The sequence below is a fragment of the Hipposideros armiger genome, unplaced genomic scaffold (genome assembly GCF_001890085.2).
Source record: "Hipposideros armiger isolate ML-2016 unplaced genomic scaffold, ASM189008v1 scaffold_24, whole genome shotgun sequence".
NCBI classification, from domain to species: domain Eukaryota; kingdom Metazoa; phylum Chordata; class Mammalia; order Chiroptera; family Hipposideridae; genus Hipposideros; species Hipposideros armiger.
Window position 1 is genome coordinate 2879830 of NW_017731374.1, and position 12795 is coordinate 2892624.

General features: G+C 41.8%; 1 protein-coding gene across 1 annotated transcript in view; it reads right to left on the reverse strand.

Annotated features, from left to right (window-relative positions):
* The window catches only part of EPB41L4B (erythrocyte membrane protein band 4.1 like 4B), a 117325-nt gene that overhangs the window by 19699 nt on the left and 84831 nt on the right, over positions 1–12795 (reverse strand). Inside the window, exons 18-21 of the mRNA XM_019635862.1 lie at positions 9688–9813; positions 8779–8846; positions 5435–5533; positions 561–741 (exon numbers count right to left, since the gene is read on the reverse strand). Of these exons, the coding sequence (XP_019491407.1) occupies positions 561–741; positions 5435–5533; positions 8779–8846; positions 9688–9813 (474 nt within the window). The remainder of the gene's footprint in view (positions 1–560; positions 742–5434; positions 5534–8778; positions 8847–9687; positions 9814–12795) is intronic.

Here is a 12795-nt window from a genome sequence, read left to right on the forward strand (position 1 = left end):
CTTGGAGAGCAATAAGTTGGACTGTATTTGGACCAGATGCTGAAGAGTGACCACAGCTAAGGATCACTCAAAGGAAACCAAGAGAAATGTCTTGTATGAAGCCTTTGTCACAGCCCATTCACATCACTGGCAATTTCCTGCAATTTCAAACTGACAAATAGAATACTATTTCCCATTTTCAACCTACTGACAGGCTGTCCAATATAAGGAATGGGAAGGGAAAATGTCTATGTTTTACTCCTCCGAATTTTCCATTATGGGAGGAAAACGCATTCCTCACCTTCTCAGTAATAGCTTACGTAGAAATGATATTCAAAAATCAAAATTGCCCTCAAAAATCTCTTAAATTGCCCTTACCGTATGCATGGCTTTTTATATTGTATTATTTGTCTCTCATAAATGGTTAGCTTATCTTTCGGCGACAGTTATACAAAAAACATGCTTTGGTGGTTGCTATGCTGTTTTACAAATGCAGAGTTGATTATACACGGATGCCACACACAATTGATACTGAATTTCCAGCAAGTGCATCTACTCCTCAGGGCTTTTTCCCCTCGTACCTTGGCCCCTGGGGACAGCTGGCTCTTGCCTTCTGAATTCTGAGGCGAGCTGATTTTGTGGACCTTGGGGGACACCAGTGGCGCTGGGACTTGTGTGGTGGTGGGTGTGGTGGTGATGGTTGTCGTAGTGGTGGTCACTCCGACTTCCTCGGCCAGGTCTGGAGGGAGGTCATCTTCATCACTGCGGTTACTAAAAGCACATGAAGCTCTGCTCATTACAATAATAAACAGGCTGTGGGGAGTGCAGGGCGGGTGGAGAGGAGCCGGACGGTTAGGGTGGGGGGTGGGAGATCCCCAAACAGATGTCTACCAGAGGTCCCACGTACAGGATCCAATACACGGACATTTTTTTTTTTTTTTTCCATCTGTTGGCAGCTCAGCGGTAGCTCAGCTCGGGCCGGGAATCAAACTGCTGTTGCTCAGAGCTCACACTCTTGAGCGAGCTCTTAACCAACTGAGTCACTTGGCTGGCCCCTCACACTGACTTTTTTGCCAAAGCAAATTTGGGCTGGATTTCCTGTCACTCGCCAAGGGATTAAAAATAATTTTTTAATGGAAAGATATGCATAGGATAATATTATTATTATTTTATCCATTGGTAAGTGTACAATTCAGTGGCATTAAATACATTCCCAATGTTGTGTAACCAACACCATTATCTATGCCCAAAACTTTTTCATCACCTCCAGTTAGAAACTCTATACTTACTGAACAACTCCCCACTGCCTCTCCCCGCGGCCCCTGGTAACACCGGCTTTGCTTTCTGTCTGGATGAATTTGACTACTGTAGGGACCTCCTATAAGTGAAATCATACAATATATGCCCTTCTGCCTGGGGCTTATTTTACTTACTTACCATAATGTTTTCAAGGCCCATTCATGTGGTAGCATATGTCAAAATTTCATTCTTTTTAGGGCTGAATAATATTCCCTTGTGTGAATAGACAGTATTTTGCTTATCCATTCATCTGTTGATGGACCCATGGGTTGTTTTCACCTTTTGGCTACTGTGAAAAGTGCTTCCGTGAATATCGGTGTACAAATCTCTGTTCGAGTCCCTGCCTTCAATTCTTTCGTATTGAAATTCCACTTAGGAGCGGAAGTACTGGTTGTATGGCAGTTCTCTGCTTAACTTCTTGAGGAGCCACTAAACAAAGCAATATTCTTTTAAGTGGCCTCCCTTAGGAGAGTAAATGCAAGGCTTGTAGGAACCCACTTCTCTGAGCAAAGGATGCAATGGCCCCCTTTGTGGCCTAACAGCAACGGTTCCTTTGGTGTGATGATAAAAACTGGTTACAGGGGAGGAGTTGGACACATTTGTTTGGAGCCAGGTAGCTCTGGTCTTAGAACCCCTCTGATGGAATGGGATGATGTAGGCAGACAAGGACATTAGAGGGGAAGTCACCATGAGGGAGGAGAAGTCTGGTTTGGCACCCTGGGCTCATCTCCAGGGCTTCGGTTTGTAGGGACGTTTACACCTCAGACAAGGTCTGTCAAGGCTGGAAGCCCTTCTGATCCAATCATCCTGGCACGAGACTGCAGCAGCGCCATCAATTCGCTATTCTTAGTATGAGCAGGATTTTCTCAAACTTAAGAGAAATTAAGATAAGTCCCCTGGCCCCTAATGCCAACCAGGTTGCTGCGTGAGCAGTAATATGGCTAACTCAGCTCAAACCCTGCACATTCTAAAGGAACCACTGGTCACTGACAAGCTCCAGAGAGAACCTCTGGGTCCTTGGAATATCCTGTCTGGTAAGAGTGTCTTTACATACCTGAGACCTTGGGTCATGCCATATAATTTATGCTGCAACGTGATTTAGAGTGAACGCCTGTTTTTGTATGTACACCTAGGGTTTGGGGTCAAACTGTATCAGTTTGACCTCTGGGGGGCTGGAGACTGAGTAGCTAAGGTGAGTCACATGGGTGTTCCATGCCTACATGACTGACCCCCAATAAAAACCCTGGATGCCAAGTCTCAGGTGAGCTTCCATGGTTGGTAATACTTCACATATGCTGTCACACGTTGCTGGGAGCGTTAGGCATTGCCCATGTGACTCCTCTAGGAGAGGACAACTGGCAGCTCGTGCCAGGTCTTCCAGGACTCCACTCTAGTATGCCTTTTTCCTTCACTTATTTAATCTGTATCCTTTCAATCTAATAAACCATAACTGTGAGTAGAACAGCTCTTTTGAATTCTGAGAATCCTCTAGACAATCATTAAACTTGAGGGTAATCTTGGGGGTTTGAACAAGTAAGTGGAAAAATTAATAAGGTACCACGAATTTGGACCCATGCTGATGAAGTCAGTCATATCAGTTACACTTGCCCATTTAATTTTTACAACAACCCTATATTATGACCTCCATTTTCGGAGAAGCAGATGATATTCAGTGGCTGATTGTGAAACTACTTGCTCAAGGTCACATAGCTAGTTAAGTGGAAGAGTGGGGTTAAAATTTATTTTTACCTTATTTTAAAAATGTGTAACTTGAAAAGCAGAGTTAATTGTTTAGTTTAACATAAAAGGCCACTTAAAAAACAGGGCTCATCTTTCACAGCAACAAGTCAACTGATACTGTCTAAAATTGAAAAAGACTCCAAATTCTTAATGTTTTTTTAAAATAACCTTTTGTCTTAGATCTTATCGCAAAGCAACATGTATCTAAAGTTCATTAAGTCTTTCAATTTTTACTTCAGCTTCTGAGGTAAATTCATGTTAAATTCATGAAATAACACTTTAAAAGTAAAAACATGATTATTTTCTTCCAAATGACTTTTTTCTACTTTAACAATATGTATGAATAGAAAAACGCCTCAAGTAACAGTCCTCAAATGGGAACATTGCTGATTTTTGATGGCGTGATTCTAGGGAATTGGTTACTTCTCTCTTTAGACTTTTCTGTCTTGCTTGAATTTTTTTAGACTTTTGCATTCTGTTTAAATATATAGTAAAGTTATATTTCTGGAAAAAAATTAAACAGCTCGTCATTTTCTAAACATACTAGGTTTGAAAAGGGTTTCTTTGAAGGAGGCAATTTGGTGAGTTGGTTAAATTTTCTTTCTTTCCAGGCCATGTATAAGTCATTGTTTCCAACATGATTACATGTCCTAAATGGGTGACAGTAACATTTTGCGTTTCAAAATGTAAAAGGAAAGGCTAATCCTGCCAGCTTTACCCTTGGGGGGAGCAGAATTTTCATGGTTTAATTTGTCTCCCAGAGATCATTAGGCCTGTTAATTGTTTGAATCTTACTTGTTTTGGCTTTCCTAGGAAATACAACTGTTATACTGTCCAGAAGTTTCTACTAAGGCTAATGAGGTGGAATGTGTCTGCCCTAAACCCCACCCCCAACCCCCCACCCCCGTCTCTTCTCCGTTTCACAAGGTGCAAGTGGCAGGCCTGAGATGGCTGTTGGAGAGTTGCATCCGGAGTTCGCTCCCAGTCCTACACTTTGCACTCTGGGTACCCTTAGACTTGAACTTTTCTCAGAAGTTTTCAGGTCCTTGAGAAAAAGGAAGGGGAACTCATTCATCCTATGGCCAGGACACTGACTAGGGGCTTTATCCACATTAGCTCATGTTAACCCTCACAAAATTCCTCAGAGGTAGGTATTAGCTCACCTATTTTACAGATGAAGAAGAGAAGTTCAAAGATTCATTTCCCCAAGAGCTTCCAGCAACAAACCAGCTAGGTCTCGACCAAGGAGCCTTTCTAACTCCAGAGCTTCATGCTTTCCATTGCACCCAAAGACCCCCCTGCAGCTCACTGACCAATTACACAGCCAGCCATGGTGCTACAGCCAATGTCAAGAAATGGGAACTGCCATTGTGATTAGTACTGCCACTACTACAAATATCGCCACCACCCTACGACAGCAGTTACCTGTCTTCTTTGGATTACAATTATTTGCAACCTGTGTTTCCCTCTAATACATTGTGAGTCCTCAGATGGAAACTGTCAGCCATTTTGTTCTTCCCCGATGGTGCCTAGAACAGCCCTGTGGACATGGTAGGTAGCCAAGGAACTCGTGTTAGGCTGAACAGAACTGGGCAGGCCTTGCCAGTTCTGGGACACTTTGGCAAATGGCTCCTTCTACAAGTCTTATATTGTTCAGTGATTAGCTTTGGCTCTGTTGATAAATCATGCTATTATTTTACTACTACGCCCATGGAGGCAGCTTCTGCTATGACTTCCCACGAAACCCGCCCCTGGTTTTCATGCCCCTGTGGAATCCCCACCCCTTGAGTGTGGGCTGGCCCTAGTGATTTGCTTCTAATGAATAAGAATGGCATGCCATTTCTGTGGTTCAATGACAGAAGACTGACTTTCGCCTTGCTAGCACTCTCTCTGGCTCTTCTTGTGTGCTATTTCTGATGGAGAAAAACTAGAAAGGCCCATATGACCTAGGAACTGAGAGAAGTGACCTCCAGCCAACAGCCAGCAAGGAACTGAGGCCCTCCCTCAGTCCAGCTGAACCCTGCCCCAAACCTCATGAATGAGTCTTCAGATGAGACAGCAGCCCTTGCCAACACCTTGAACGCAGCCTTGTGAGACAGCCTGACAAAGAAGATCCCGCTATGCCATGCCTGGACTCCCAACTCACAGAAACGGGGCGGTCATAAATGTGGATTGTTTTAATTAAGCTACTACATTTTGTAGTAAATTGTTCACAGCATTCAATAATGAATATAGATGCAAACTATGTAGTGTTTCCAGGGAGAAAAGTCTAGTCTCATCATGACATAAGTTGGAAAGAAACTATATTTTGGGGGTGGCTCTTTGGGAACGATGTGAGGGGCTCAGAAGCATTCATAACTGAATATTTAGCATCACCTTTGTTGTTATAATCGAAAAACTTGCAGTAAGAACTCACAAACTGTATTGTCTTGTCAACTTCCTCACTCGGGGAGGCTTGATTTCCGGCTTTTCCACCACTGGTTGGGCTGTTTCCACACGTATAGGAATAGGACTTCTAGAGAAATGCCAAAAAACAGAACAACATGGTTGCTGGAGAAGAGGGGGGTGGAGGGATGGGTGAAAAAGGTGACAGGGACTGAGAGGTACAAACTTCCCATTACAGAATAAGACACAGGAATATAAAGTACAGCATAGGGAACAGAGTGAATAATATCGCAATAACTTTGAACAGTGACAGATGGTTCTAGACTTACCAGAGGGATCACTTCATAAGGTATATAAATGTTGAATCGTTATGTTGTATACTTGAAGCTAATATAATACTGAATGTCAAATAATTTTGAAATAAATAAATAAATAAATAAATAAATAAATAAATAAATAAACAAACAAACAAAACCAAAACAGGACACCCACAAGAATGTTTATGGCCTTGTTTTGGCTGTAGGGGGACTTCTTTCTCCATTAATGTATACCTTAATAAAATTGATAGTCAGGAGAGCCATTTTTTTCTCCTCTCCTTTCCATTTATTAAATATAATTTTTTAAATGCTTTATAGAAACTCAAAAGCAAAAAACAAATCATTGGAAAGAAAATATAGCAAGCAGGAACCAAATAAAACTGGGGTAGCACATAAAATTTCCCTGCCAAAAACATCCCTCTTTCATTATCAGGATTTGATTCATAACCAGGTTTTGCTAAAAATAAGTTAAGAGAAACCTGTGGATAACCCATTTTTACTTCTAAGTAATCTGGTAGCTATGTTATTTTAAACATGCACAGAATATATATATTTAAAGATAAAGAACCACAGAGTATTTAATGTGAAAAATGCATAATCAGAAGACCTTTAAGACTTGCTCTAAAACATTTTAATTCTATGCATATGTGAAAATGTTAAAAATTAAATTGCACTTTTATATTTCCTCAAGAAAACATGCCAGATAACCAGTGGGTCCTACTCAAAACAGTAATTTTAGGGCCGGCCGAGTGGCGCGTTGGTTAAGAGTTGGCTTGGGAAGCCAGCTCTGAGCAGCAGGGCTGCCAGCTAGGATCCCACATGAGGGCCAGTGTTGCTTCGCCCTCTACAGCTAAGATGGTGAAAAACAGCTCAACCTGGAGCTGGGAATGCCGTGAGTTGCCGGCAACGGCATAGGCTGCAGTGAAGCTGCAGTGGGCTGCCATACGCTACTGTGAGTGGCCGGCAGCCAGCATGAGCTGCCAAGAGCCGCTGTGAGCGGCTGTCCAGTGGCCAGCAAGCGATCTGCCTCACCCGGGAAGAGCGCAATGATAATACCAACATGGGCCATTGAAACGATGTCCTGAAGAACTGAAGAACACAAGGACAGCAACTTTTCTGTTACCCTCCCTCACTTCCCCAATAAAATCTTAAAAAAACAAACAAACAGTAATTTTAAGGAAAAACTTTCACACATTTTTATAATGGTCATGACTAGTTTCATTTTAAAAATCAGAAATTACCTACTGGGACCAAAGGATATCAAAACAAGTTGAGGTCCTTGGCAAGGGACCTCTGGCAAGTTAACACTTCTGGGCCTCCATTTTCTCGTCTAGTCAGTGCCTAACATGGTGATAGGTATGTGGCTAGTGCCGAATAAATGTTTGTTGAATGAACACATGAATGAGCAAAGAAGGGGTTGGAATCAATGGAGTCTGGGTTCATGATTTCCTCAAGCTGGAAACCCAGAGTCAACTGAACTGAGTCCCTGGAAGAACTCGGAGTCTACTGGGAAGCACGTAACTTGGCTTGGGTGGAATGGTTGGATCTGAAAGCTTCCTGCAGGAGCTTATACTTAACCAGAAGCAGGGAAGGCTTCCAAGGTGGGAGCCAGAGTGGAGACATGAAACTGCTGATGGGTAAGCCCACAGTGGAACAAGGGCAGGGGATTGAGAATACAGAGAAAAGCAGGGGTCAGATCATGAGGGGTCTCAGGCTGAGCTGCTTACATGGAAGGCAACGGCAGTCACTAAAGGTTCTAGGCAAGGGAGTGGCATGGTCAGGTCTGCATTTCAGAGAGGCCCTTAGAGCAACAAAGAGGAAGCTGGTGAAGGGAGGCGAGGTGGGAACATCTTAGAAGACCAGCAGTAGTTATCCAGGACGAGAAAAGGTGAGGGCTTGAGGTAGGCCATAACTGGGGTCATGAAGAGGAGAGAAAAGACGTGGGAGATAATATGAAAGTCAATTTGGCAGGACTTGGTTACCAACTGGATGAGGTAAGAGAAAGTCAAGGACTCCCAGTTGTCAGGTCTGGATAACAGGTAGGCAATAATGCTATTAACCAAGATTGGAAAATAGGTGAAGAGATAGTAGGATAGGGTGGGAAGAGATGAATTAAGGGTTTAAAAAGTCCAGGAGGCAGCTGGATATGTATTTCTGGAGTAAGACATATTTATACCAAGAATACAGAGTGGGTATTTTAAGGTGACATAGAGAAATATTAGTTTTTATTTTTAACATCAAGTATAAGAATCCCCCCAGGACGGGCAGTGGTTCTCAGATCCTCTAGGGTGCTTACTGAAACTCTGGTTCTTGTCCCCACTGCTTCCTCCCCACCCAAAGGATCTGAAAGATCTGGAGTAGGACCCAAAAGTCTTTGTTTTAACAAGAGACTGGTGCAGTGATCCCTGGAACCATTATTGGAAACTCTATTGTAGGGTAACCTTACCAGTGTTCATTAATTGCCCGTCAAGGTATCAGAGGGGCTGCCATGATCTATAGGTTGTTTCTCACTTAGGCTGAGAAAGGAAGAGTGTCTGTTCTCTATGAGATCAGGAAAGAAAGGTTCCCCTCTGGGTTTGCACTGGTGGTGGCCTGGTAGCTTTAAAGAACAATCTGTGGTTCTTATACTGTCAAGGATGTCAGTATGAGAAGTGTGTCTACGGACAAAAGGAAGAGTGTGAACTGAGCTGGGACAGCGAGTGGAAGTTAGGTCGAAAAGGGCCTCCCGTGCTCTGTTTGTTAAGGAGTCTGGACTCTACCCTGCAAGCAAAGTGGCATCTTCAAAGGACTTTAAGCTGGGAATGACGAGGTCAGATCTACACACTGGAGAAGCAACTCAAAATGATTTTTTTTTTTTGTATAGCAAACAAGCAGCATTTTTTGAGGCTTAAAGGAAGTTGTTTACGCCAGTCTTTTTCTGCCTCTCCAGGCTCCCATTCTCTCAGTTTTCGTCCTCCTCTCTGATTCTATTAGCAAATGCCCTCATGACTAATGTTTCTAGGATAATGTTGATGATACAGAGAGTACTGTTTCCCCATTCAAACAAGAGGCAACAGACCTTACATTAGCGTCCTGAAGACTGGATTTCTTATTGATATTTACAAACGTTGATTCCTCTTTTCCAACCTGTGAAAGAAAACAGGCAGGTTAGTCAAAATTGAATATCATGGCATGCAAAACTGTTTTCAAGTCTCCTACATTCAAAGGATTATAGAAATGTGAAGGTGGATCAAGGAGGTAGTTCATCAAGTACTCAGTCAATAACAAATATTCTCCAGTGTTTACATAAGTTAACAACAACAAAAAAAATGTTTTCCTGAGTCATTCCCCATCATGGGGATTAACACTTAATCATTCAAAAGCAATCAATGCTTGCCTTCACACTTTTATTGAGCACCTGCTATGTGCCAGCTCATGCCTGAATGAGAAAAGGATGGTGTAGGAAAAGCCACACCCACAGTTTAATCCCCCACCTCACATTATAGATCAGGAATAATAATAATCAGTTCTCTACTCACATAGCACTTACAGCTTATAAAGGATTTCAGAATCTGTCCTTTCCTGTCAGTATAACGAGCCTGGGAGGAATTGTGTCTTATGATTTTGATAGAAGCCTTGTCCTCCTTCTGGTGAGTTCCACAAAGAATGGTGGGGGAGGAAGGGACACCCACTCAGCCAGCCAGGCCAGCTGAACACACGCCAGAAGGCAACGGGAGATGCAGCCGTCTGCTACCCTCATGACCATCACAATGTCCAGAGCTGGCCCTTTCACTCACCCAATTAATAACTGAACACCAGTTAACAACTCTTTATACTAAAATCCCTATTTACATAACAGGTGTGGTTACTGTCTCCTGGCTGGACCCTGGCTGACACAGCATCTCAGTCCTGGAGGGCTTCTTTCTTGTATGTGGCATGGAGGCAATCCCGTGATGGGACATCAAGGGCACGCATGGGCCAAACATACCTGGGCACTCACTCGAGAGGCGTTCTCCAGCTGGGCTTTCAAAATGTTACACTTCATATGATCGGCCACAGGGGAAGGCAAAAGCGGAGTCTGAAGGGTCTTCTCAGAAACTTTCTTTTCTTCAGCCTGTGACCAACGAAAATTCATGCAACAGAAAAAAAGAAAACATGCATTAATCATAATTGCAAATAACACATAGACTTAAACATATAGTGATAGGTAGGTCACTAACTCCTTATATTTGTACCAGTGCTTTTGCTATTGGCAAAGAATTCACAAGCACAGCCTCTCATTCTCGTGAGAAGCAGGGAAAGGACGCGTGAGGGAGCCCGTAAGCCAGAAAATGGGGGGAAGGTTCAAAGAGAAGAGGCTCTTCCAGGTGTACAGCCAGAGCCAGGGCTGAACCATCAAGCTTCGAGTTTCCTACACCTCAGCGCGGTGGTATTTCCCTCATAACTGCTACCTCTTACACGTAAATATTCAATTCTGTGGCTTACTGGGTCAAGGGAAAGAGTATAAAAATTTTAATAAATTGTGATGAAAAATATGATTCTCAATGAGAAATTTGTGTCTCTGTTACCTCATTGCAGAGTGCCTCAGACTTCCATAATTTGGTACCACCTTTACTATTTTTGCCACTTCCCATGTATTAACGGAAACATGTACCTATAATTCATACGATCCAGCTAAGGTGGATTGCCCTGGGACTAACTCTTTTAAGTGTGTCCTAAGCAATAATATCTGAAATCATAGGCTTGGTGACTGCTGTATTTATTATAATATACATGATGATAATTACATAACTATTTCAAAAAGCTCAACCATGGATAGAACCTGAAATCATCTTAGATGGTACACATAACACACCCTAGGAAATAATGTCTTACTTATTAACCATACCTATTGTGGTCATTGCTTATGTCAGTGTTAATATGGTGCTTGACACATAGCAGGTGCTCAATCAACACCTACTGAAGAAGATAATAATCCTATATATAGTTATTATCAGAAGAGACATGTGTTTCATAGGAAAGATATAAGATCATATGATTGTGACATCAATATAGTGATATCAGGACTCAATGCAGCATGTTAGCCATGATGTACCAGGGCAAGAACAAAACGTTCTAAAGGCTTCAAATTCTGCAAGTTGCAAAATTAATCTCATTCACTAATTCAAAAGTCCTATGAAGCATCTTGGTCCACATAGCAGGAACGTTATGAAAGCCCCAGAAGAAGCATCAGGCAACTGGCTGGTTGACATCATTTAATAAAGAAAGGAGGGCATAGGGGCGGCCAGGTGGCTCAGTTGGTTGAAGCGCGTGCTCTTAACAACAAGGTTGCTGGTTCGACTCCCGCATGGGATGGTGGGCTGCGCACCCCCCTCACCCCGCAACTAGACTGAAGGACAAAAACTTGACTTGGAATTGATGGGTCCTGAGAAAAACACACTGTTCCCCAATAAAAGTTAAAAAAAAAGAGGGCATAGAATGCAGTGTCTCAGTGGGACCTTCCAATGCGTAGAGGAGCATTTGGTAGAACAAGCGGAACTCATCGATTCCATGTAACAGGAAGATGAGCAGAGACAAAGACTTGGGTTTGAATCTCAGCTCTTTCACTTACTAGCACCATAAAAAAAAGATGGTGATGATGATGATGATGATGATGATGATGATGGTGATGATAAAAATAAAAATAATGCCAGTAGCCCACATTTACTGAGAGCTTATTATGGGCCAGGCACTTATTAAGCATTGCATACACACTTTACATTGACTCCTCTCATTTACCATTCCATTTGGTGGTAGGTACTGTCACTAGTCCCATTTTATAGATGAGAAAAACAAAGCAGAGAGATGGCAAGTCACTTGCCCATGGTCACACAGGAAGTTTGCAGAAGAGCCAAAATTCACACCCAGGACTGGGTGACAGCCCTGACCAGTCAGCCGCACTGGCTCCCCTTAGCCTCTCTGAGTCTCAGTTTCCTTCTTCATAAGATTAGTAACATTAAAAAGATCAAATGAGAAAATAAGATATGAATGGCACTTTCATGCTAGATAAGAAAATACAATTTTAAAAGAGCATCAGATATGAGGACACTAATGATCCTAAGCCATCAAATTGCGTATAAAGAACTCTGACTCATTTGACTAGAATCAGTTATCTTATTATAAAAGATTTAGCCATTTCCAAAAAAGCAAATAAGTAACTTTTTTGAAAGATGGGCTTTACAGTACAGCTTTAGGATAATTTATCATATGTTTGTAAATCCTGTTACATTAAGATAATTGTTTACTACTAGAACGGGTGTTTTCAATAGTGTGTAAAGAGTTAATTTTTTAATTAGATTTAATTTTGCAGAATGATATGCTGGGATACAGGAATTAAATTGGTCCTAAAGCCCATTTGAGGTTTTTGACAATTGCTTAAGGGAATATAGTTATACTCACTGTAAGGATGGAAGACCTACTTTAGAAAACATTGAATGCTACTAAAATAAGAAAAGAATGAGAATTTAGCATTGATTTTTCTCCCTGAATTTAGTAATTCTAAACTGCTTTTTAGACATAAAATTCAAGCAGGCTTGTTCCTGTTTGATCTGGACAAAGCAAGAGCTACTGTTCAGCTCCATGCATTGACTCAGGTAGGCCAATATAAGGTTTGGAAATTTTTAGTATCATTATGTGTACATGTTTGCATAAAAGCCATCTTTAGGGGAGATCGCATCTGCTTTAGAATAAGACCACAATTCCAGCCTGGAGGAGGGCTGCAAGAATGTTGTGCTTTCTCTCTTTTGCATGACCATAGTTTGTATTTTACATTCAATTTGAATTGTGGAAAGATGCTTTATCATTGAATGTGGAAATACAGATTTCAAAACATACACATCAGTGACACTTGGGCTTATGGTTGAAAATAGCCCATCTGTTTGGGGATGTCAGTTGAGGATAAAGAAAGAATCAGATACATTTTTAAATTGTTTATATAATTGTTTACATATTTGATGAGATTTAAATTCCTGTGATAATTTTGGGTACCACTTTGGAACTGGGCAGTGAAAATGTCTTCTCACCATTATCATTAAGAACAGGAACTTATTCAAACCTT